The sequence below is a fragment of the Trichosurus vulpecula genome, chromosome 6 (genome assembly GCF_011100635.1).
Source record: "Trichosurus vulpecula isolate mTriVul1 chromosome 6, mTriVul1.pri, whole genome shotgun sequence".
Classification (NCBI taxonomy): domain Eukaryota; kingdom Metazoa; phylum Chordata; class Mammalia; order Diprotodontia; family Phalangeridae; genus Trichosurus; species Trichosurus vulpecula.
Window position 1 is genome coordinate 7,499,793 of NC_050578.1, and position 26,588 is coordinate 7,526,380.

General features: G+C 39.6%; 2 protein-coding genes across 2 annotated transcripts in view; both read right to left on the reverse strand.

Moving 5' to 3' along the window:
- Positions 1 to 26,588, reverse strand: part of SH3RF1 (SH3 domain containing ring finger 1) — a 224,429-nt gene that overhangs the window by 24,902 nt on the left and 172,939 nt on the right. Inside the window, exons 6-8 of the mRNA XM_036763467.1 lie at positions 19,156 to 19,266; positions 5,384 to 5,535; positions 1,027 to 1,197 (exon numbers count right to left, since the gene is read on the reverse strand). Of these exons, the coding sequence (XP_036619362.1) occupies positions 1,027 to 1,197; positions 5,384 to 5,535; positions 19,156 to 19,266 (434 nt within the window). The remainder of the gene's footprint in view (positions 1 to 1,026; positions 1,198 to 5,383; positions 5,536 to 19,155; positions 19,267 to 26,588) is intronic.
- LOC118853410 (60S ribosomal protein L6-like) lies at positions 3,375 to 4,265 on the reverse strand. Its single transcript, XM_036763468.1, has one exon. It carries the CDS (start codon positions 4,253 to 4,255, stop codon positions 3,404 to 3,406), a length of 852 nt encoding a protein of 283 aa, XP_036619363.1. The 5' UTR covers positions 4,256 to 4,265; the 3' UTR covers positions 3,375 to 3,403.

Consider the following 26,588-nt stretch of genomic DNA (forward strand, 5'->3'; position numbering starts at 1 on the left):
GACCAACCATGATTTCTGAGGACTAGTGATGAAGAACACTACCGCTTCTCATCCAAGCCTTGATTATAACCTTTCTATATTGCTGTTCTCTAATTGTCCTCCACCGTTAAAGACTGTCTTCTTGTGACCGTGGAGATCTCTTCCACTATATCTCGGATTTTAGGGTCCTAACAGTAGAAGTAATATACTCAGGGTATGGACACTGTCACGCAGTTCCTTTGCATCCCCCACAATGTTTAGCCCTGTGTCTGGTAGGCCTACAGTACACACTGAAATAACAGTTAAATGAAATAAATTATCTTTTAGCAGTATTATTCAGAATAGCAACAAACTGCAGACCTGTATGCAGTGATTTGGGAATTGCTAAACAAATTATGATCTATTGTGTGATAGAGAGGAAACTGTGCTGGATTTGGAGTTAACCAATCAACAAGCATTTATAAAGCATGCACTATGTGCTGCAGCACATTGTACTTGTTCTTAGCACTGGGAACATAAATAAAAAGAATGAAACAAAGAGAAATGGGATTCAAATCTTCACTCTGCCCCTCATCATCTTTAATTTGACATTTATGACTCACTTATAAAATTTCTGGAGGTTGGACTTAAATGACAACTGAAAAAGAATAATTTAAATTTGCTTATGTGTAAACCAAGGCACGTAATCTGAAAAGTAGTCCGGATCTATGTATCTACAGATAATCTTCAGATACCCATGTGAAAGGAATCTGGGCAGAAACATTAAAACAGAAAAAACTTGTGTTGTATAAATTATTGACAGAAAAATGGATCACAGATTCTGTGGCCACATATGGCTGGGCGACTCTCTGGGCAAATCCCTCAACCTCTCAGTACCTGAGGTAACTCTCTGTGAGTTTAAGTTGCAGAGAAAATGTCCACCTGCACAATGTTTCCTCATTTGGAAGTTCTCTGTACCAAAACATGTCTTATGTTAGGAAGGCAGGGATGGTATAACTAAAAATGTGATATAGCCAGTGAATGAAAAAAAAAGTTTTAACACCCCACCTTGTAACTGGTGCTACGTAGTTTCCAGGAAAAACTCCTATCTTGCTTGTGTGCATAGAAGTCCCTTTGAACCAGCCATCCTGGCATCGTTCAAACACTAGAAACATCTCCCCTTTTCTTAGCTCCAGTTCGTCCTCTTTCCGGGGTGTATATGGATAAATAGCAACATACCTGGGGGAAAGAGAAGCTATTAGATTCTTTAAAAGAAATACAAAATTAGAAATGTCTGTTTCCTTTTATTCAGTGATTACAGGACAATATGACCTCTAATTTACCATATCATGTTTTATCTGAAATATGTGATTTGTCAAATCTTCAAATATGTGCCAATCTTTTTTTTTTTAAGAAAAGATGATGCAAGAATCAGCAAAATGTGGGAAGTCCTATTGGTGTATTTGGCAACATACATGTGATTCTATAGTCCTGGAGACAGGCAAAGTATCATAGAATCAGTTCCCCCATGCCAGACAGAAAACCCATTTTAATGACAGAGCAAAGTCCATATTTTGGGATAGTTGTCTAGAATTACAAAAACTCAAACCTACTCCAATATCAGAATACAGTAGTTCTTTAATGCCCATAAAGGACCTTTCTACAATATTTAGCACATTTTTTCTCCTTTGAATTTCAATGTTTTACATTGTTTTCTGAAAGCAAGAAGCTACTGTGACATTCCAGACATTTCTAGAGAAATATCCATTCTCGAGGCTATACATGTTTTTAAAAAATCCCCTCTAAACTTCAGTCCAGTGATAGTCTCTGACCAATTTAAGCAGAATTTGTAGCTTAACTAAAATTACCAAGTGCTCCTTTACCTTTGAACAGTTACTTTACCAGCAAATGCAAAACTGCATTGTCTTTGTCGTATATGATTTTAAGGTGGACCCAGTAAAAATACAAGGATAATAATGAAAATGAAACACGAGGTGCTACATTAGATTACAAACAATGTGGATGGATTACGACTAAACCTAAAATAAAAATCTCCAGGATACTCCTGAATTTTTCCTAGAGATGCTGAGTTTTTAACCAAATATAGCTACTTGATATAAGCTTTAAATGTCAAAATGGAGCCAGGAAATCCTATCAGGTGAAAAGTTTTGATGCCTTGTCTAGGAACCATGAAGACTGCTGAATAACTTCCTGATAAGAATTACTGAGCTAGATTTTTCCACTGTTTGAGAGGATGGTGTACCAAAGGGTTCTCCAGTGTTGTGAAAGAATTCATTCAGCCTCTAAGAAGGCCAAGCTTGCTCTCAGGGAGCAGCTATCCCCCCTGGGCAAATCTAGCAGCCCAAAAGGCACTTGTTAGAAATAGACTCAACTCCGAATGGAGATATGTGGTGTCAGTTACTATCAGGAGGAACGGCATATGGTGGTTGCCAACTAAATGGACAAACATAGAGACTTCAGTGGCATTTATTTCCTATGTCAAGCTGGTTAAGTTATTGGATCTGAAAAGGAAAGGAGGCATGGATGGGGTGCATATTGATAAACAAAATGTGCCATGTTATAAAGGTTACTATTTACCTATTTTACACCAAACTGATACCCACCAATTGTAGCAGTTCTTACAGTATAAAACATTCTTTCCCCAGTACTGTGATCCTGGGTTTTTGATCATAGGACAGGTGATGGATGAACTGAGATACTGAAGCACAGTCAGTAGAAGATAAGGCAGGTAAAAAAAGAAATGAAAGTCAACCATACCTTAGGGGTGTTGGTAGTACTCTCTGGAAGAGGGGATACCCCTTAGGCTCTCCTGTTAATTGAATTTGTTCTGGATGCTTGAATGGCTAGTTACTAGATATGTGCTCTAAACCTATGGTGTCAAATGCAAATAGAAATGGAAGCTGCCAAATTGTACCTAAGGATCCCTGCAGGCCACAGATTGACTTATGTTTATATATTTCTTTTTTATTAAGACAGGCAAAATATTAGCCTTTCGTAACAGTCACACTAAATTCCAATGGCTTTCTACTGTCTCCAAGATGAAATATAAAATCCACTGTTTGGCTTTTAAAGCCCTTCATCACCTGGCCCCTTCCTACCTTTCCAGTCTTATTACACCTGACTCCCCTCCATATACTCTGCGATCCATATGCACTGGCCTCCTGGTCATTCCTCGTACATGACTCTCCATTCCTGACTCAACACAATGCCTGACACACAGTAAGTGTTTTATAAACGCTGTTCCTCTGTAACCTGTTGATCTTAAGACTCCACAAAATCCTGCCGCGGCCCAGCATCTAGTTACCAGAATCTTCAGAGTCACTTTTTAAAGGCATTTTCCTAGTCACAACAATCTTGACAAGCTACTCTTTTTTTTTTTTTAAAACTGTTCCAAATATTTTAATAAGAGTTCTCTGGAAGGCATTTAAAACACCAGTTTGTGCGGATAAACTCCATTGGAGAGAGAGAATACAGAACGCAGGTAGCCACGGAGCTGAGGAATTTTCTTGATTTGGGGCAGGATCTGAGAGTCCACTGTTTTCTGATCAGCCTTGCGCTGCTCTGTAATCTCGTATTTCTCTTTTTCTGTGTCAAAAATCTCTCCTTCTTGGCGTCTAGGTTTACGGAGCCTCTTCTTCTTGAAGTAAGCATCAGGAAGATGATTTGGAATTTTTACACCTGAAAGGTTAACCCTGGTAGAGGTGGCAATGACAAATTTCTGATGGGTCCTTCTCAGAGGAACACGGTTGATGGTCAGAGGTCCAGTCACCAGTAGCAAGCCACTAGCCAGCTGCTTCAGGAAAACCACTCGCTTGCCCCTGTGGCGGCCAGTAAGCATGATCAGAATGGTGCCTGGTTTGATGCTAGCTCGAAGTCTCCTCACATGCTGGCTGAAGGGCTTTTTGCCATGACTTAGCAGCTTTCTAGGCACATCCTCAGTAGGGTAATACCGAGGCATTTTGCGAATCTTTACCACACGGGTTCCTCCATTCTTATCACCACCAACTGGCTTTGAGATAGTAGCAGGCACCTTCTCTTTCTTTTTCCTTTCAATCCGGGTTTTTGGTGCAGCGTATTTCCGCTTGTACATGGCTCTCCGGGAATACATCGCAGACCTGGAGTATCTACCAATCCCTCGGGCCAGGACTGGGTTCCGACTGCAATGCTTTCGAGGCTTTTTCACCACCTTGTCAGTCACATCTTCCTTTTTGTTCTCTTTTTTTTCCTTTTTGACCTTCTTTTCCTTTGGTTCCTTTGGAGGCTTTTTGTCCGCCATCTTGAGCGAGGGGAAAGCGCTTGACAAGCTACTCTTGCTTAATGTTCAGTCCCTTCCCCCAGGAGCCCCTCCCCCCAACTAATTCTCCTGGTTATGGACCACCTGGATGGGCTATTTCCAAGTCCATCAGCACCCCAATGCAGTAGGGAATAAAAATGAAGGTGGGTGGGCAGGGAAAGCAGGAGTAGCTAAGCCAACCAAAGGCTGTCCTGATTGTGGCTTTTATGATCCCCTAACCCATGGTGGTGATGAGGGCACAATCTCTGGGAGCCCCCTTGAATCTGGAATACAGTCTCAGGGAGCCCCCTAGAATTGTCCTTGAATCTTCCAACTGGATCTGGCCTTCCCCTAAGGCCACAAGCCTCACATTATCATTAGGCCCAAATCTCTACCGAGCTTCGTCCTTTATTGTCCAGCTACTTCCCCACCCTTGATATATCAGTATCCATGCCTTCAGCTACTTCCCATCCTTAATTCCATTCTCTTGGTTCCTGGACTCTGACCTCACCTGGTCCTCCTTAGACTCCTCCTCAAGACCCTCCCTAAACCCCTCCTCTAGTCACCCCAGACCACCCCTCCATCCCTCCTACAATCTTTGTGTATATAATCTCCATCTTGCCTCCATGAAGGTGCTCAGATTGAATCTGGCCCACGCTTGTGGAAACAGGCATCACAAAGGGTGGGATTTCTTAAGACAGCCCATTATGGTGAATCCCTAATAAACTTTCTCTTTTCCCTTGGCTGAGAAGGCTTGAGTCGAATTCTTTCGGCAGGACCCGGCGTGTCGGTATTTTGGGGTCTCGAGCGCCCCTAGAAATGTATGGTTCCCCTTACAATCATCATTTTTGCAAAAACCTCTTCAGTGGTACTTGACACCAAGGGCCTCCAGAGAGGTAAATATCAGATAGACCTGATCACTGTTGTTTCCCAATTAGATGCATGATTACATGAAACCTGCCAGAGATCTTGGACAGCCAGAATCTCAAACCACCCAGTGGACTAGATGTCCACCTGTCCCTAAGCCATGGCCACGTCCAACCCCACCCCCATCCCCAACCAACTCCCACACACTCTGGGCCCAATTTTAAACAAATATTTCATGGTTGGCCGGCTACGTTGACCACTTACACACTGGGTCGAGTCTGGGGCCGTAAATGTGCAATTTGGTCAGCAGATCCTGCAGGTCTCTGTCCGACTCCAGATGCCACAGCAGCTGAAGATGTTGGGGCGATGACAGTGGCAGCCAGAAGGGGAGGTGGCGGTAGAGGAGGATTCATATTCTATTGGGGAGGAAATACAGAGAAATCAAATTATTGAGGATGGGTGAATGAGTGGGGGAAAAAAAGGAACGGCATATGTGGGGTGGGGTGGGGCATTTCAATGGAGCCCCCCTCACAGTGCTGAACTGCGAGGCTGCTTCCTGGCAAGGACTGACTGTACAATCCCATTATTTTATTGATTTCTTTTTTTAATCTCCTTAAAGCCCCAGATGCCTTTTAGCAAACAGGTAAGTAATCTCACTTCAGCAGGGAAGGGGGGAAAAATGAAAGAGCTACAGGCATTTTGAAGGGTAAATAGCATTTTCAAGAAAGCCCTGAAGCAGGGCTTCCAGCAGAATCCAACTACTTTCTAAAGGGGCAGCTCTAATATCCCGCCACTTGATAGGACTTAATCTGTGATTGTTTCTATAACTTGAAAAATTCCCTTTGATGCCTACTCTACAATGGGCATAAATAACAGCAGGCCACGGCCTCTGGGCTGTTGTTGCCACTTCTGACTATTTTTAACTTTGCCAGCTTTTGAAAATCATCACTATCAAGGTTGGTAATCTTTCACAAGTATACCAGTGAAATGCTGCTCCTTCCTTTATGGGCACGGCCTGATGGAGGCCCCAGCCTGCAGGATTCCATTCCTTTTGAAAATCAATGGGGCAATTGTTATCTTCTGATCTATAAAACCCCAAATCATTCTGGAGGGTCTGTATAGTGACACTCCTGGGAAAGTAGGCTCACAAAAGCAGTCAGCCCCAAACCATCTCTGAAGCACAGGCAGGGTAAGAAATGATTCAAAGGAGAAGTAAAAGAAAAGAAGGGCCTAAAGAAAGCATAAATTGGCTCCTATACATCAGCATGATTGTAAGAACAAACCATTAATTTCTAACTGCAGTTCACAAACAGCCATTTCATCTCCAGTTCTTGGAATCAAAATTTAAATTTCACCAAGCAGTGACTTCACAGGCCTGTCGACGCACACGCCCATTTCCTAAGGCTGAGTGGAAAAGAGCTCAGGTTTCTAGACATATGCTGCAACTGTTTCCCACATTATTTTTAATTTCAAGCCAAAGTGACTTGTAGTTAGTCTCCCCCCCTCCCCAACCCTCCCCACAGCAGCTTTATGCCAGTGGTTACGAAGCACAAAATGAACAAAACAGATCATGAGCAGAGCAGTGTTAACACAGGCCAGGAAAGCACCAGGGCTGTTCACAAAATTTCACTCCTTTCCTGAAAAAGGCTTCTCACACCCTAACTACACCAAGTAGCAGACTGAACGTGAGTCACTGCTTTGGAATCCAGTTCTCCTGAAGCTTTTTGTACTTTCCCAAACCTGTAAGCCACCTAGAGTCACTCTCTCACTCCATCTTACTGTTAACAGAGACAAAACAAAAAGTGGAGGGAGGAAGATAACCCCCAGTAAAATGCTGAACTAGGAAATATCTTCCTACACAGATCTCAGTGATGGGAACAATACCAATAGCCTAAGGAGGGGGAGATAAACAAGTCCAGACTGAACAGAGATTAAGATCAATAAGAAAACTATAAAGAGGCTATTTAGGAAAGAGTGCTAGATTTGGAGTCATTTGTTACCGGGGTAATCCTGGGCTAAGTCTTTTAATGTCTCTTGGCTTCAGTTTTTTTCATCTGTAAAATAAAGTGTAGCCTTTCAAGTCCCTTACAGTTTAAAATCTATGATTCTCCTACGATCTTACTTTCATTAAAACTGAAAAATTTCCAAAGGGCAAATCTCAAAATAGGTTGTTAACTGAGGACAAAGACAGAACATGCCATGTACCCAAATAATGACAGGTCATCTAAAGGCTCCAAGTCAAAATATAGGCACAGTTCTAGTGTTGAAGTGAATGAAAATCATTAAGTTGCATGGGAATTTCACAAATCAATAATGTAGGTAGGAGACAGGTAGATCTCTCAGGACCCTTCCATCTCTGAACTTCTCAGAATCTCTCCAAGAGATGCAACAATATGGAAGAAGCACACTGAATCATTTATATCAAATGCATATATATATATATACGAAGCAAATGCTAGGTGTACAGTACAGTACCTATGTGAACAGTGATGGGATGGGGTGAGCGTAAGCACATTGCTCGAGTTGTTCTGATAGGTTGGAAATTGGTCCCCAAGAGTGTAACTACAGCAATGCTCTTCTGTATTTGAATGCTTTATAAATTATTAATAACATTGAATTTTTCTGAGATGCACAAATGACACTTTGGGGATATGGGCATAGGTACAGAAATAGACATAATGTTATAATGTTAGGCTGTCATATGGAAGAATAATGAGTCATTCTTTGAGGCTGCAGAGGACAGAATTAGGACCAGTAAATAGAATATAAAGGAAGGCAATTTTTTTTAATTTTTTAATTTTTTTTGCTGAATAGAAGTAAGAATTAAATGATTAAAGCTTTAAAAAAAAAAAAAAGGAAGACGTTGTCTAGAAAAGTATTAAACTCCCTGTGATTGAAAGCATTTAAGCCAAGAGTGGCTGACTGGCCACCTGTCTGGCATGTGATAGAAAGGATTCTTGTATTGGGTGGAAAGCTGGATACACAATCTTGAAGGTGCCTTTCAACTTGTGGTTCTATGATCCTATTAAATGAGGCAAGTGTTTATTAAATGCCTATTATGTACTGGAGATACTGACTCAAAAACCCATAAGGTCCTGCCTTCAGGTAGCTTACATTTCATTGTAGGTAGAGGGTAGAGGTTAAACAACATGAAGGCTAATAAGTAAATACAAAATATTTATAAAGTAAAAAGAAAAGATTTTGGTGGGGCAGGATTACCGAGTTGAGGGGAGCAGTAAAGAAAAGGCTTGCTTAGGTAGAAGCACTTGAGCTGGGCTTAGGTGGACAGATAGAGGTACGGTGAAGCAGGATTCTGGATTACTAGATATTATAATATGATATGCCCAAGAAGATAATAGAGTATGAAGTGCTGTCACTTGTTTTATGAATGACCCTTGGCTAAACTCACATGGTGAAGTAGGAGTTCACAAAGTGACATGGTAATACTGATCTTCAGATAATACAGTACCCAAAAAGATCTGAGCTCTTCACAAAGCATCTCACAACAATGTACTGGCTTCACCATAGTTGATCCAGAGCCCTCTCATTTTATAGCTCCCACCAACCCAAGCAACCTTTACTAACCATAAGAAACATCTTTAAAAACTTCCAAGCGCCACTAATATGACATTGTGAAAGATGTCAAATTTCATTAATCACATTTAACATAATACTGCATACCCAAATGTACCAACGGAGCTGGGATTTCAACCATGTAGAAATTCCCTTCAAAGATACAGAACTCACTTTATAGCTACCACCAGCTACCACCCTTTACCATCAATAAGAAAAACTTTCTAAAATTTCAAAAGACCTCTAATAAAACACTTTTAAAACTGCCAAATTTTATCAAATACATATAACATAATACTGTATACCCAAATGCATCAATGGGGCTGGGATTTCTTCCATATTGGAATTCCCTTCAAGGAAACAGATCATCAGTCATTCATGAATTACCATCTTGGGCAACTGCAGTCGAAATTTTCCCAAAACTTTGGCAGAGGGAGGTCTACCCAATCAATGTGCTGTACATCATGAGGATACCACTGCAGCACACGAGTTTTCCATCAGCTTATTCCTCGCTCACACTCCATGGACAGACCGTCTTCTTTTGTGTTCATCCTTTTATTCTAGATCTTCTTCATAATTCCACATTTATGTTTGTCACAGCCTGTTACCACTCACCATGAGGAAAACCTGAGCCCGCCTTCTGAGGACCATCACCATCAGAGCAGCCTCGATGAACTTGGTGAGTATTTCTTTAGTCATCGCTGTTAAGTTGTTCTTCAGTTGCGTCCAACTCTTCATGACTCCACTTGGTGTTTTCTTGGCAAAGATGCTGGCATGGTTTGGCATTGCCTTCTCCAACTCATTTTACAGATGAGGAAGTTGAGGCAGACTGGGTTAAGTGACTTGCCCAGGGTCACATAGCTAGTAAGTGCTAGTAAAGTGCGAATTTGAACTCAGGTTTTCCTGATTCCAGGCCCAGTACTCTATCCACTTCACTGTTCTTTGGTGCTGTTCTTTGGCCAAGGAAACCCATGAAACAAATATTTTCTAGGGATTTAAATACAGGCACAGGTAAAAAAAAAAAAACAACTAAGCAAAACACTTCTGAAAATACCACTTCTCTAATAAATAGATTAAGTCCTACTGAATGGAGAGAAGCTTAAGAAATTACCTACCATGGAGATTTTTGGTCCAATAAAACCCACCGTTTTACTGGTCCAGCAAAATCTATTAACAAGCAATGTTGGCAATTTTTCCTGGTATCTACTTTAAAGGAACCCTCACAACCACCTCCTCTGTAAAACATATACAGCAAGCTCAAATGCTGAAAAATACTAGAAATAATTTTCAGTTCATATTCTGATCCTGGAATCTGCTGCCTAAAAAGTGGCACAATGAAGCATATGTCTTTCCTTAAGGGAACCAGCGCTTATAGTATCACAGATGCTGAACCCAATCCCAGCTGAATAACAACCTCTTTAACAACATCTTCCACGAATGGAAAGCTACTGATCTTTGGGGACTTCGAGTGAAGAAAAGCAAAATATCTTAAAAGGATCAAGATGGTGCAGTGGCTAGAGCACCGGGCTTGGAGTCGGGAAGACATGAGTTCAAATTCATCCTCAGACACTTACTAGCTATGTGATCCTGGGCGAGTCACCTAACCCGCATCTGTCCTAGTTAACAACAGCACCTAATCAGGATTATTGTGAGGATACAATGAAATTACTGTAAAGCATTTCGCAAACCCTAAAATGTTATATATAAGTGCTAGCTATAAAACTATAAGTCTTGAGAGACCTTTCCCATTCTAAACATACCACCGGATAGCATTCATATGTGATATCCAGGGTAAATAAACTTGAATCATTCCACAGCAATCCAAAATGTTTATGTGAAGTTTTCAAAAACCTGGCCTTCTAGTCATAAACTGAATTTGGTGTTTCGTTGACTGTGATTGGCACAGTATTCACAGTAACTCATAAACCCTCCTTTTACCTGGCCAGCATGCAGATTTGAGTAGCTAATCCTAAGAGGAAATGATCTGCTGTAAATCGATTTCTGGACCCATCTTGTGCTGGGACTTAACTTTAACTAATCTGTCCCAGGGTGAATTCATGATTACAAGTGACCTGACATACATTCCAAATTTAAATTTTAATCTCTGGGAATTGAAGCTCAGCCACCTTTGTGCTTTTTCCGTTAATTAATTATTCTTTTTTAAAATTTTTTTAAATTTATTTAACATATTTAGTTTTCAGCATTGATTTTCACAAGAGTTTGGATTACAAATTTTCTCCCCATTTGTACCCTCCCCCCCACTCCAAGATGGCATATATTCTGGTTGCCCTGTTCCCCAGTCAGCGCTCCCCTCTGTCACCCCACTCCCCTCCCATCCCTTTTCCCTTTCTTTCTTGTAGGGCAAGTTAAATTTTTACGCCCCATTGCCTGTGTATCTTACTTTCTTGTTGCATGCAAAAACATTTTTGTTTGTTTTTGAACATCTGTTTTTAAAACTTTGAGTTCCAAATTCTCTCCCCTCTTCCCTTCCCACCCACCCTCCCTAAGAAGTCAAGCAATTCAACATAGGCCACGTGTGTATCATTATGTATAACCCTTCCACAATACTCATGTTGTGAAAGACTAACTATATTTTGCTCCTTCCCGACCCATTCCCCTTTATTGAATTTTCTCCCTTGACCCTGTCCCTTTTCGAAAGTGTTTGTTTTTGACTACCTCCACCCCCATCTGCCCTCCCCTCCATCATCCCCCCATTTTTTTTTATCTTCTTCCCTCTTCTTTCCTGTGGGGTAAGATTCCCAATTGGGTATGTATGGTATTCCCTCCTTAGGCCAAATCTGATGGGAGCAATGTTCACTCATTCCCCCCTCATCCGCCCTCTCCCCTCCTCCCACAGAACTGCTTCCTCTTGCCACCTTTATGGGAGATAATCCATCCCATTCTATCTCTCCTTATCTCCCTCTCTCAGTATGTTCCTCTCTCATCCCTTAATTTGATTTTTTTTCTTTTAGATATCTTCCCTTCATCTTCAACTCACCCTGTGTCTGCTCTCTCTCTCTCTCTCTCTCTCTGTATATATATATATATATATATATATATATATATATATATATATATATATATATATATACACACACATAGATATACATACACACATAGATATATACATACATACACATTCATCCATATATATACATAAACATATATGTATGCATATTCCCTTCAGTTACCCTAATACTGAGGTCTCATGAATCATACACATCATCTTTCCATGTAGGAATGTCAACAAAACAGTTCACCTTTAGTAAGTCCCTTGCAATTTCTTTTTCTTGTTCTTTTTCTTGATTACCTTTTCATGCTTCTCTTGATTCTTGTGTTTGAAGGTCAAATTTTCTATTCAGCTCTGGTCTTTTCACTGAGAAAGCTTGAAAGTCCTCTATTTTATTGAAAGTCCATATTTTGCCTTGGATAATTAATTATTCTAAGATCAGAAAGTTACAGTCTTTTTTCCCCTCCTTTTAGAAATGAAATTAGTGTTTTCCATGTGTGGTGGGCCACTAGCAACAGAAGCACCAATCAGCTGGATACTGGGGATAGAGGTTGACAAGGAAAGGAGGATGGGAGGAGAGTTTTTCTGTTCTCCCCTCCTCCACCCTAGGAAATCAGAGAGGAGGGTTTTCATAGAACTTGTCTCTGGACAAAATATCCTTTGCGACCCCATTTTCATGGGAATTATGTCTCACTCAATGTCAGTTTTACTTCATGTTTTCCCAAAGGAATGAAAAGCACAACCACATTTCCTTTACCAAGTAGCTGTCCTATAAACAATTGTAGCAGTAAGATGCCAGAAAATTTCCTGAAGTTTCTTTTCCACATCTAATCAGAGCAAACTTCCCCTTTTTATTGAATAGGAGAATGCCTAACTTATCCCTCTGAGAGTTAAAAACACATACGATGATTATCTCAGGGCCAGTTGTTAGGGCTTTCACCCCTTGCCTTGGGCTCAATGAACAATTGATTCTTCCCCAGCTTTCTGAGACACTGACAACAGCTTCCTTTTATTTCAAGAAATTAAGATGATGCCAATTATATCTTTGTTTTCTAAAGTTGTGTTTGCTTGTTTTTCACTACTTCGGTTTTTTTTGTTCTTGTTCTCTTCCTCTTTTGTACCCCCTCTGCACTTCCCCTTAATTCCCTCCCTTTTTTTCTATTTCCTCCACATTCAAGCAATCAGATTGATCAGATGCCTCCTTCAGTAATGGCAATGCCAGCATGTACACTCCATCCAGCTATACATGCCAAGCACTGGCATACAGTTCTTGTTCTGGTTTTGTTTAAATATTTTTCATTGTTACAAAGGACAGTTGGCAGGGGACTAGGGGGAGGGAGAGGCTAATGGAAAATGAGGGTGGCATAAAAACAAAATGAAACAAAGCAATTTAAAAAAGGAAAAAATCAGGAGACTGGTAGGTCAAAAGAAATAAAGGTGAGGCCTATAAGAAATAAAGCTAAAGAGAGCAAGAAATGTAATGAAAATACATTATTGTTTCATGCCACTGATCTCCTTGGCATTACAGAGTCACAAAATCTCAGAACTGGGAAGAACTTAATAGACTGTCTAATGTATTCTGTACCTGGCAAAGGATCCTCACTACCCTATCCCCAAAGAGGGGTCACTCAATCTTCACTTGAAGAACTCCAATGAAGGTAAATCTACCAATTCCCAAGGCAGCCCACTCACACATCCTAGAAGCGGCCATTCAGCCTGTTCTCAAGACCTAAAAGGTGTGGGGCTCCTCCCACCCCTTGAGGCAGCCCCTTCCACTTTGGGGACAGCTCTCAGTGTTGGGAAGTTTTTCCTTAATTTAATGTCAAGCGCATTGCCTGCTGTGTCACTGGCCTTTGCACAGGCTACATCTACACTTGAAACGTTCCCCTTCTGCTACTTGGAATCCCTTGCGTCATTCGAGGCTCAATTCAAGTGCCATCTCCTGTATGTTTGCTCCTGATCCCTCCAGTTGTTGACCCCCTTCCCCAATATTCCACATTTATATTCCACGTATTTTGCTTTTCCTAGCTGTGTAAGTAGAATATGGGGCAGCTAGGTGGTGCAGTGGATAGAGTGCGGGGCCTGGTAGTCAGGAAGACTCATCTTCCTGAGTTCAAATCTGGTCTCAGACACTTACTAGCTGTGTGACCCTGGGCAAGTCATTTAATCTGTTTGCCTCAGTTTCCTCATCTGTAAAATGAGCTGGAGAAGGGAATGGCAAACCACTTCAGAATCTTTGCCAAGAAAAACCCAAATGGGGGTCAAGAAGAGTCAGACACAACTGAAATAACTGAACAACAACAAGTAGAATATAAGCTCTTTGAGGGGATAAACTGTTTTTATTTTCACCTTTGCATTCCCACTACAATACTAGGTACCTAGTAGGTGCTAAATAAATGCTTGTTGCATTGTATTGCACTAAACAGAGCATGGAATTCTTTGGCATTAAAGTGAGCGGCAGCTCCGTACAGTGCCGAGAGGCACTGGCTTTGGAGCCAGCAAGACCTGGGCTCCAGTGCCACATCTGCGTGCATTCCTTGTGTGATCCTGAGCAAATCAATTTCCTTCTCTAAGATCATTCTCTAAGACGCTAAAGCTGCCACTAGGTGGCAAGGTCTCTGTCTGCTTTCAGCGTCTGGCTTCGGACGACGACTAGTCTTTGTCTTCCTCAGCATCCTCGTCTGTGAGACAGGGATAATAATAACACCTTCTGCCCAAAGTTTTTGTAAGATCAAAGGAAATAATAATTGTAAAGTACACAGCACAGGGCCTGGCATAGAGTAAGTGCTGTGTAAATGCTGGCTGTTATTAGAAAATGCAGGAAAAGTGATGATCTGCACTGGCGGATGGCGTTTCCTCAGCTCGGGGCTCCCTTTAGCAATGCAGTCAGAAGTCTATTCCTTGTCCTATTACTATTTATTATTGCTATAACTATTATTCCTATTAACATACAATAGCAGTTAGTATTTACATTAATATATTTCTAAATTATTAATAATTGCTATATTCATTGTCATCATTATAGTATAGAGATGATTCTTGGCTCTCTGAGGTCCATTTTCTATCCCTTATTTATTTTTATTTTTTTAATTAGATTTTTTATTTTTGGTTTACAACACTTAGTTCTACATGTTCTTGAGTTTCAAATTTTCTCCCCTCCCCTCCCCTACCCCCTCCCACCAAGACAGCATGCAGTCTGATATAGACTCGCATTAAACTTATTCACACAACAGACAAGTTGCAAAGAAGAATTATGACCAATGGAATGAATCATGAGAGAGAAGAAACAAAACCAAAAAAGAAGAGAAAAAAAAAGAATGCAAATAGTTTGCCTCAATCTGCATTCAGGCTCCACAGTTCTTCCTCTGGATGTACGTAGCTCACTTTTTCCATCATTAGTCCTTCGGAACTGTCTTTGAGCCTTTAAGGCTTATTGCTGAGGAGGGCCAAGTCTATCAAGGTTAGTCATCACAGAATCAATATGTCTGTCGTTGCGTACAATGTTCTCCTGGTTCTTCTCCTCTCACTCAGCATCGTATCATGTAGGTCTTTCCAGGTTATTATGAAGTCTGTATCTTCCCCATTTCTTATGGCACAATAATATTCCATTACATTCATATACCACAATTTGTTCAGCCATTCCCCAATTGATGGGCATCCCCTTGATTTCCAATTCTTTGCCACCACAAAAAGAGCTGCTGCTATAAATATTTTTGTGCCTATGGGTCCTTTTCCCACTTGTGTGATCTCTTTGGGATATATCCCTAGTAGTGGTATTGCTGGGTCAAAGGCTATGCACATTTTTATAGCTCTTTGGGCATAGTTCCAAATTGCTCTCCAAAATGGCTGGATCTGTTCACAACTCCACCAACAATGTATTAATGTTCCAATTTTCCCACATCCTTTCCAGCATTTATCATTTTCCTGTTTTGTCATGTTAGCCAATCTGACAGGAGAGACATGGTACCGAAGAGTTGTTTTGATTCGCATTTCTCTAATCAATAGTGATTTAGAGCATTTTTTCATATTCCTATGGATGTCTTTAATTTTTTCCTCTAAAAACTTCCTGTTCATATCCTTTGACCATTTCTCAATTGGGGAATGGCTTTTATTCCTATAAATTTGGCTCAGTTCCCTGTATACTTTAGATATGAGGCCTTTATCAGAGACATTGGTTGCAAAAATTTTCTCCCCATTTTCTGTTTCCCTCCTAATCTTTATTGCATTGGTTTTTTTTTATACAAAAACTTTTCAGTTTAACATACTCAAAATTATCCAGTTTGCATTTTGTAATGGTTTCTCTTGTTGGATCATGAATTCTGACCTTTCCCATAGATCTGATAGGTAAACTATTCCCTGCTCTCCCAAATTGCTTATAGTATCAGCCTTTATTTCTAAATCATAAACCCATTTTGACTTTATTTTAGTAAGGTGTAAGATATTGGTCTATGTCCAGTTTCTGCCATACTAATTTCCAATTTTCCCAGCAGTTTTTGTGAAATAGTGAATTCTTATCCCAGAAGCTGGATTCTTTGGGTTCATCAAAGAGTAGATTGCTATAGTCGTTGACTTCTGCGTTGTATCCCTAACCTATCCACAACTCTGTTTCCTAGCCAGTACCAGGTAGTTTTGATGACTGCTGCTTTATAGTACAGTTTGATATCTGGTATGGGTAGGCCACCTTTCCCAGCATTTCTTTTCATTAATTCCCTTCATATTCTGGAGTTTTTGTTCTTCCAGATGAATTTTGTTATTATTTTATCCAGCACTGTAAAATAATTTTTTGGTAGTCTGATTGGTGTGGTACTGAATAAGTAAATTAATTTAGGTAAAATTGTCATTTTTATTATATTAGTTTGGCTTAACCATGAGCAACTGATGTTATTCCATTTATTTAGATCTGACTTTATTTGTGTGAGAAGTGTTTCATAACTGTGTTCATATAGGCCCTGGGTTTGTCTTGGCAGATAGACTCCCAAATATTTTATAGTGTCTACAGTAACTTTAAATGGAATTTCTTTTTCTATCTCTTGCTGTTGGGCTTGGTTAGTAATATATAGGAATGCTGAGTATTTATGTAGGTTTATTTTACATCCTGCAACTTTGCTAAAGTTGTTTATTATTTCAAGTAGTTTTTTACTGGATTCTCTAAGTCAATCATCATATCATCTGCAAAAAGTGACAATTTAGTTTCTTCTTTGCCTATTCTAATTCCTTCAATTTCCTTTTCTTTTATTGCTACAGTTAACATTTCTAGTACCAAATTGAATAATGGGGTGAAAATGGACATCCTTGTTTCCCCCTGGATCTTATTGGGAATGCATCTAGCTTATCCTCATTACATATAATGCTTGCTGATGGTTTTAGGTAGATGCTATTTATAATTTTAAGGAAGGCTCCATTTATTCCTAGGCTTTCTAATGCTTCTAATAGGAATAGATGTTGTATTTTGTCAGAGGCTTTTTTTGCATCTTGTTGAGATAATCATATGGTTTCTGCTAGTTTTGTTGTTGATATGGTCAATTATGCTAATCGTTTTCCTGATATTGAACCAGCCCTGCATTCCTGGAATAAATCCTACCTGGTCATAGTGTATTATTCTCGTGATAAGTTGCTGCAATCTTTTTGCTAATATTTTATTTAAAATTTTTACATCAATATTCATTAGGGAAGTTGGTCTATAATTTTCTTTCTCTGTTTTGACTCTTCCTGGTTTAGGTATTAGTACCATATTTGTGTCATAAAAAGAATTTGGTAGGATTCCTTCTTAACCTATTTTCCCAAATAGTCTATAATAAAGTATGGGAATTAATTGTTCTTTAAATGTTGGATAGAATTCACATGTAAAACCATCTGGCCCTGGAGATTTTTTTCCTAGGGAGTTCACTGATGGCTTACTCAATTTCTTTTTCTGAGATGGGGTTATTTAGGTAATTTACTTCCTCTTCTGTTAACCTGGGCAATTTGTATTTTTGTAAACATTCATCCATTTCCCTAAGGTTATCAAATTTATGGGCACACAACTGGGCAAAATAATTCCTAATAATTGTTTTAATTTCCTCTTCATTGGAGGTGAATTCACCCTTTTCATTTTTTATACTGGTAATTTGGTTTTCTTCTTTCTTTTCTTTTAATCAAAATGACCAACGGTTTATCAATTTTATTGTTTTTTTCATAAAACCAGCTCTTAGTTTTATTTATTAGTTCAGTAGTTTTCTTGAATTCAATTTTATTAATCTCTCCTTTGATTTTCAGTATTTCTAATTTGGTATCTAATTGGGGTTTTTCAATTTGTTCTTTTTCTAGCTTTTTCAGTTTGCATGCCCATTTCATTGATCTCCTTTTTATCTATTTTATTCATGTAAGCATTTAGAGATATAAAACTTTCCCTAAGAACTGCTTTTGCTGCATCCTATAAGTTTTGGTATGTTGTCTCATTGTCATTCTCTTGAATGAAATTATTAATTGTTTCTAGGATTTGTTCTTTGGCCCACTCATTCTTTAGGATTAGATTATTTAGTTTCCAATTAATTTTTAGTTTATCTTTCCATGGTCATTTATTACAAATAATTTTTATTGCATCATTATCTGCTTTGACTACTTCTGCCTTTCTGCACTGGATTGTGAGGTGTTTATGCCCTAATATGTGGTCACTTTTTGAGTATGTGTCACGCACTGCTGAGAAAAAAGTATATTCCCAACCACAAATTCAGTTCTGTTACTGTGTAGTAGGAAAGATTAGAAACATGCTCGCCCAACTATAATGAACAATAGAAGGTGAATGTATATGTATTTTTTCTAAGAGCATGAGACTGTAAACTCCATGAGGGTAATTAGGTTGTCTAAATTCGGTTTCTCTCCCAGTATCCACCTATAACAGATGTTTAAAAATTCACTTGATGAATCGATGGATAGATAAAGTTAGTTTAGAGAAGAAAGAGATTCCTTGCAGCTGGGGAAATCAAGAGAAGTTTCCTGAATGAGAAAGCATTTAAATTGGTCCTTGAAGGTCATGTTGGACAGATGCAGCTGCGCAGAAGGATATTCAGCATGAAGCCTGCATAGCACATGATGTATCTGAGGAACAGTCCATTTTGACTGGACTGTGTGTTTAGTATTATTATTATTATATATCATAGCGTAACATATATTAGGTATATAGGTATATATGTTAGGTATAAGCTCATTTAGTATTAAAAGGAAGAGTGAAAAATTGGTACAGTTCAGGAGGAACTTTCCCAGTTTATCTGCAAAACTGGCAGAAATAACACTCTAGATGACTAACACTGTAGATGAAAAACATGGCTGGCGAGGCTTCCACCCAAAGGAACAAGCATCAATAATAAACTAGGGCTGCTTACAGGTTGAGAGAACCAAATTAATGCCAACAGATGGGTTCGATAAACAGCTAAGGACAAAATCATCAAGGATGGGAGAAACATCTGGTACTTACTCCAAGGGCAGCTTGGTAGGGAACATCTGATGGGAAGGTGAATGAAGGTCCCGTTGTGACTGGGCTGCTTGGAGGCGGGGTCACAATTAGCCCAGTAGTACTGATGTGAACCTATCAAGGAAAAATACAAAAAGGGTTATCAGAAAACCAACTGTAAATTTAATGCATAATAAGCCTGGAAAGAAAAAGTAATGTAGTCACTGTGGAACGGGTTCTGAATTTGTGGCCAAATCCCAGCTCTGCTACCTGCTGACCTATGGGATCTTGGGTAAGTCATGTTACCTCTTTAGGTCTCAGTTTCTTCATATGTAAAATGAAAGGGTTAAGTTAGATGACCTCTGAGAGTCCTCCCCACTCTCAATATGTAATCCTGGACTGTGAATTTCACATAACGAACACACTGTCTTGGCACAGCCTCCAGAGAAACAAATCATGCAGTGTTTAATATGCAGCCTCCCTTATTTTAAAAGCCAGTATGTATTTTTATTCCCTTTATGCTGACCAGGAGACAGGGCTCCTGGTGTGGCCCTTCACAATAACAAGAAACAAGAAAAGAACCTTCGTTCTTTTTGGAAGATGCTCTTCATGGGACCAACCTCTCAGATTCAATAACCCTGCAAACAGCTCCATGCCCAATCATTTGCACACGAGCCCTCTTCAAATCTTGTTGAGGATTCAGCTTCCATAGGCTATCACTAAGTCAAATCTGGGTTTAATTCACAAGGCATTTCACTCTTTGACAATCATTTCCTTCACTCCCACCCCTAACTTCCACCTGTGATTAAGATACAGTTGCCTCAACATGCCTCCAGAAAGTGATTACTTATCAAGGCCTAAGGGAGACAACATCTAGCCAAAGTAGCTGTCTTCAAAGGCTCCTTGTCAGCAGCACCTATATAAGCAGAAATATGTGTGCTGAGAAGGATGTCCATTCACTCTGAGGTCCAATGCTTAGACATCCAATCAATTCCACTCAAGTGGTACCTTGAAGATGGGAAAGGTGTTTATTCTTTTTCTCTTTAAATGAAAAGGTCCTTCCTGCCATCCCCATAGCTAGAATAAGGGATGTGGTTTGTTTCTGTGCATTCAAACAGGTGACTTCCCCATGTCAGAAATGACCTAACCTCCTCAACTTTGCCTTACAGAGGTTAAAAAATGTGGATGCCCATTATCACCAACTAGTGTTATCAAATGAGATAGTATTTGTAAAGCACTTAGTACAGTGCCTGGCACATAGAAGGCACTTAATAAATGCTTGTTCCCTCCCTCCTTTACTATTTAATATAATGCAAGAAATCCTAGCTATAGCTATAAGACAAGTAAAAGACACTGAGAAAATAAATACAGGCAAAGAGGAAACAAAACCATCACTTTTTTACAGATATATAATGGTCTGTATCTTAGGGGTTCTTAATCTACAATCCATGAACTTGCTTTAAAAAAAATCTTTGCTTATCTATATTGGAATTTGTAATCCTATGTATTTTATTTTGTGCATTTAAAAACATTATTTTGAAAAGGGGTCCATGGGCTTCACCAGACTGTCAAATGGGGTCCATTTCTGAAAAATGGTCAAGAGCCCCTAATCTATCTAGAGAATGAAGCCTAAGGAATCAAGCACAAAATGAACTAAAATTAACTAAAAATAACTTCAGTAAAATTACAGGATGTACAATAAATCCACATGAATCACCAGCATTTCTGTATATTACCAACAGAGAAATTCCATTAAAAATAACTACAGAATGTATAAAATATTTGGGAGTCTTACTACCAAGACACACATGCAAACTATATGGATACAACTACAAAATAGTCTTTACGCAAATGAAGACAAAACTCTGCTTGTCAGTTCCTCTCTTCCTTCAAGGCTCAGCTCACTTACCACCTCTTCTCAGAAGCCTTCTCTGATCCCTCTTGTTAGCACTTTCTCTTCTCTCAAATGGCCTTTTACATACTTGTTTGTGCTCCCTTTAATTGACTATAAACTCCTAGAGGGCCCAAGCTATTTCAAAGGATTAGAACTGAGGGAACCCATCAGAGGCTATCCGCTCCAAACTTCTCACTTTACACTTGGAGAAACTGAGGCTTAAGGAAATTAGATAACTTGCCTAAAGACACATAGCTAATAAACATCAGCGCTGAGTTTTGGATCAAAGTCCCCTGACTCCCCATTGTGTCTTTGGGTCTCCACAACCTAGCTCGCTCTCTCAATAAATGCTAAATTGAATTTTGATGAATTTCTCCCCCTAAGGAAGTAATGGCACGCTAAGAAGAGCAACGATGACGTACACAAGGAAATTCTAATGTAACACGTTTTCCATATGTAAGACAAACTGTCTGTATGGGAAAAGAAAAACTGCTGTTGGGTAAAACGCTTGGTTCTACGGCAAAACCCACAGTTATTTTTTTATTTTCCGATATTCTAGGCACGGCTATGATTTCAGGTGTAACAGTAGCAGCAAGCACAGAAGCCACATTAGGAGCAGCTCACAAGGCATCTTAGTGAAATCGTAAGCCCTTAAAGTTTAAAACTTCAAAACTTCGCTAAGACTTTTGGGACATTCCTGTATAGGGTTTTAAGGCTGAAAATCATTGATACACCATCAATGCAGAAAACTCCATCACTGGGAGTGGATTTAGTGATACTAAAGATACTCTACAGAACAGCTAAAATTGGCTTCTATAATAGTATTTTCTACTCAAGCACCTCTGAGGGAATTTAAGATTTCCAACCATTCCTATATTTTTACACACACACACGAGTGTGCTTTACACACACACTTCCTATATTTCTTACACACACACACACACACACACACAGAGTGTGCTTTTCTTGGAAAGCACATTTTGTGAACTACTTTCCTTTCAAAGACTGAACCCATTTTCCACTTTCTAACTAGAAAAGTTTCTGCTCATTTATTCATTCACTCTTCCTTCTATCCTTCAAATACAGAGTATCCCATTTAACTTGCACTAAGACTTTTGGGACATGCTGTATTGAGAAATAGAGCTATTTTTACTATAAGGATAAATGAGAAAAGGGGTTGACCAGGAAGGCCAAAATGCAGTGAGTGCTGCTAATTGTAGGCCCTGGACCAGAGCCCAAACAGCTGTGCATCACTCTGGACCCTAAACTATCCCTCAGGACCTATTAACAAACAATCAGGAATATCCTGGAATCGGCTTTGTCATTTATTACCTGTGTGACCTTGAGCAAATCACTTAGCCTCTTTAACCTTCAATTATTCATTGAATGAGAATGTTGGACTAGATCAGGAGCTCTCAATCCGGAGTCCATGAAATTTTTTTCTAATCTTTTGATAACTGTATTTCACTATAACTGGTTTCCATTTATGTTCCTATGCATCTTATTTCATGAATTTAAAAGCATTATGCTGCAAAAGCACTATTCTGTAGGTTCCCTCAACTGCCCAAAGGGAATCATGACACCCAAATTAAGAACCTCTGGAGTAGATGATCTCTCAGGTCCCTTTCAACTCTTAATAGTTATTATGTCCAAAACCTAATTATTAGAAAAGTGGGAGATGGATGATTGGAAGGAAGGAAACAAGCACTTTTATTAAAAGTACCTACTGTATGCCAGGGACTATGCTAAGTGCTTTGCAAATATTATTTCATTTAATCTTATATAAAGAGAATGCTTTTTTTTGTTTGTTTTTTGGGTTTTTTTGGCAGGGCAATTGGGGTTAAGTGACTTGCCCAAGGTCACGCAGCTAGTACGTGTGTCAAGTGTCTGATGCCAGATTTGAACTCAGGTCCTCCTGACTCCAGGGCTGGTGCTCTACTCACTGCGCCACCTAGCTGCCCCAGAGAATGCTAGTAAAGAGGCAGAGAATGTGGGCTGAAAATGATTAAATTCTTTTAAAAAATTATTGGTACTTTTAGTTCTATAATACTTTCATTTCCAAATATAAACCCTAGTCAGAGAGACATCCTTTGTTGCAAATAAAAAAAAGGGGGAGGCCTAGGAACTATTCTGTAAAACTAACCAACACATCAGCCCAATTAATATTATTATCTTGGGAAGGAAAGTGGTGACCTTCTACTCCGCCCCATTTCTTTTTCCTGGTGCAACAGATTAAAGTGATTAGCCCAGCACAACATGAAAGGGTGGCTGAATGAAGAAGATGGAGGACTCTCTTTGATCCCTGAGGCCAGTGAAGATATCCTCAGTCCTAGTAAGTCTAATATTAATGACTCCTCTGGCTGATTGAAGTCCAGGTCAATCACTGTTGTGTGAGAGGAGGTTCGTGAATAGGCAAAAACCACTCACCATGTGTCGCAATGGAAAGATCGTGGGTGCTGGACTTAGTTTCTTTCAGAAAACACAGATTTGAGTGCTAGTTCTGCCACTTACTAGCGGTATGGCCTTAGGTAAGTCATGTAACCTCTGCATCTGCATTTGTAAAATGGAGGTGATAGTACATCTCTCTCAGTGTTATGAGGACGAGTTTTGCAAAGTATCACATGTGAGCCTGCCATTCTAGGATTTTGACCTAGAAGGCATCTTAGGGGTAAGATAGCACTAGAAGGGTGTGGTGACCTGCCAACATTACACACCTAGTAAGGTGCAGATACAAGATTCAGATTCAGGTCTTTGGACTTCAAATCCATTGTACTGTGTTGCTATGATTATCTATTACCGCAGGTTTATCACAGAATCATAAAATTATAGGTCCAGAAGGTGCCTTGGAGATCATCTAGTTCAACACCCTTGTACGTAGCTTGTCAGTCACAAACACCTGTGAACACCTGTTCTGGTGACTCACCTGGATGACACATCTTATAAACAAATAGATTTATTTATGTTTTTGGAATTTATTTTTCACTGAACAGTAGCCAAGCACAACAGCCTCCAAGTACACATAGAAAGATAAATCATTGTGCAAATATTTTAAAATAAACACCAGAAGCAATTAATAAGACACTAGAACAAAGAAACAGAGAAATGTACCTAGGTGAGGGACTTAATATGAATTCAACGAGGCCCACTCAAGAAGCATGGCATCATGGATGAAATGCTGGATTTGGGGTCAGGAAAACCTATGTTCAACATTTACTAGATGTGTGACCATGACCTTCTTACCAGGCTTCAGTTTCCTTATCTATAAAACAGGGATTTTTAATATGTGCAGTATCTTTCTCACAGGGCTGTTGTGAGGCTCGAGGAAATCATGTGTATAAAACAGTGAGCAGACCTTAAAAATGCTACATCAATGTCAGTTGTCACTTGCTGTTTAGGAGGCCAACAGAGCAGCTAAATACTGATGGCATTGGGACAAACACCACATGCATGCAGAATCTTTAGAGACAACATGATCATTTCCATCAGATCCAGTGCAATTCCTATCTTGGCTCACAGATGTAGAATTAAAAGGAATCTTAGAGGTTATCTGGTCCAATCCACTCTCATTTTACAGATGTGGGGAGTTTTTGTCTCAGGGAAGGGATGTGGTTGCATGCCTTCAAGGTCTCCAATAGGACTCCACATGGTCATGGAAGGAAATCTAGGGAGATAGCAGTATTACTCAACAATAGCTATCTCAAGCCCTATGTGGAAGCAGGAAAGGTAGAAAGGAAAGTGATGGCTAATATATCATGTTTTAGTATTTCAAGGATTTGTGATTTTATTGGTACATATACTCTACTCCACTGATCCAAAATACACCATACAATACAGTTTACTGTGGCCAAAAAATCTCCAACCTAGTGACAAGTTTTTCTCACATAGTTAGGCTGGTCCTTAAACGACCAACCAATGAAGCCTTCTGATCTCGGCAGGGCCTTTCAGCGTGTCCATGATATAGATCCTGAAAACCCAAAGGTCTCCATAAGGCATCAGAGTAGGACCTTAGTAGAATAAAAATGATAAACAAAATACTCCACAAATATGTTTTCCTTCCATATTAAAGGAAAGTTATATGGACCACTATCCCTTCATATACAACACCGTAAGATGGGAAGCATCTAAGAATGAATATTACTAAGCCATTATTATTTGTGTTTCTGTTCTTTTCAGACCACAGACGTCCCTTTGAACAAGCCAGGGTAGAGGAATTTCTCACCCTTGCCTATGTCCAAAGGGGCAAAGGTTGCTATGATAAATTTCCAGTGTCTTAAGGGAGGACAATGCTAGGCCTTCCTAGGGTCAGATGGTGGTGGCCATCTTTAACATGGTAATAAATTACTTTTGTATTTGAGGTGCCAGCCTGGAAGAAGGGGAGTTGATGATTCACGGGTGGAGATAAGAAAGGGTGGATGGGATCTCTAGACTGGGCTAAGTGGGCTGTTGTGAGGTGCTAAGGGGGACTTTCAAGAGACGACATTATGTGATTTGATTTAGAATAGAATGTGAAATGCCTTCCAGACAAAATTCTGACCTTTACTACCTAGGTGACTGTGGGCCAGTCGTTTCTGGTCCTCAGTTTCTTCATCTATAAGGTAAAGGGGTCATATGAGTTATATCTAGGGTCCTTTCTAGCTCAAATCCTGGGATTCTATCAACATCTCCATCATGAGATAGATCCTACCAGAATCATGACCTCGAGGGAGAAAACCTTACACACCTACTCTTACACTATAGAAATAAACAGTCTAGTAATAATAGCTAATATTTCTATAGAAATTAGATAATACATATAGAAAATAAACATAGAAATTAATAATTGTAAAGTACTTAGCACAATGCGGAGCACATAGTAGGCACTTTAAAAATATTGATTATCAGGCATTGTGCTAAGCACTTTAAAAGTATTAACTTATTTGATTCTCACAACAACTCTGGGAGGTAGGTGCTATTATCCCCATTTTAGAAATGGGGAAACTAAAGCAAATGACTTGCCCAGGGTCACACAACTAGTAAGTGTTTGGGGCCAAATTTGAACTCAGGTCTTCCTGCCTCTAGTCCTGCCACTCTATCCATTGCACCATGTAGTATTCAATAAAATCCTCTCAATATAGCATAGCATAGTAGACAGGAGAATGCCGAAGGGATAAATCATGTGTATCTGATCATATACTGTAGATGTCATTAAAAATATCTTTTTTATAGGATCATAGATTTAGAGATAACTTCCTCATTTTGTAGAGGAGGAAATAGGCAAACAGAGGTTAAGTGGCTTGCTCAAGGTCACACAGGTAACCTCAGGGGAAGAATTTGAATCTAGGTTTTTCCTCTGGGACGCACAGCCTATTTCCTATGGTAGGAGCAAGAAGGACTTGGGCCCAGGGTGACTAGGAGCAAAAGGTTGTTTCTCCTCAGGATTTCATTACTTTCAAAGGATAGTAGCCTGAGGTGGGGCAGGTTTCTTGGTGCCACAGTCCCTGAAAGGAAAGCCTGTTGGATACAGATCTTCTTGTCATCTCAAATCCCAGGATAAAAAAATATAGCTGCAGCTCACATGTATACA

What these genes read in the sequence shown, in the direction of transcription:
- LOC118853410 (XM_036763468.1), bottom strand. Translation starts at nt 4,255, where the DNA reads ATGGCGGACAAAAAGCCTCCAAAGGAACCAAAGGAAAAGAAGGTCAAA.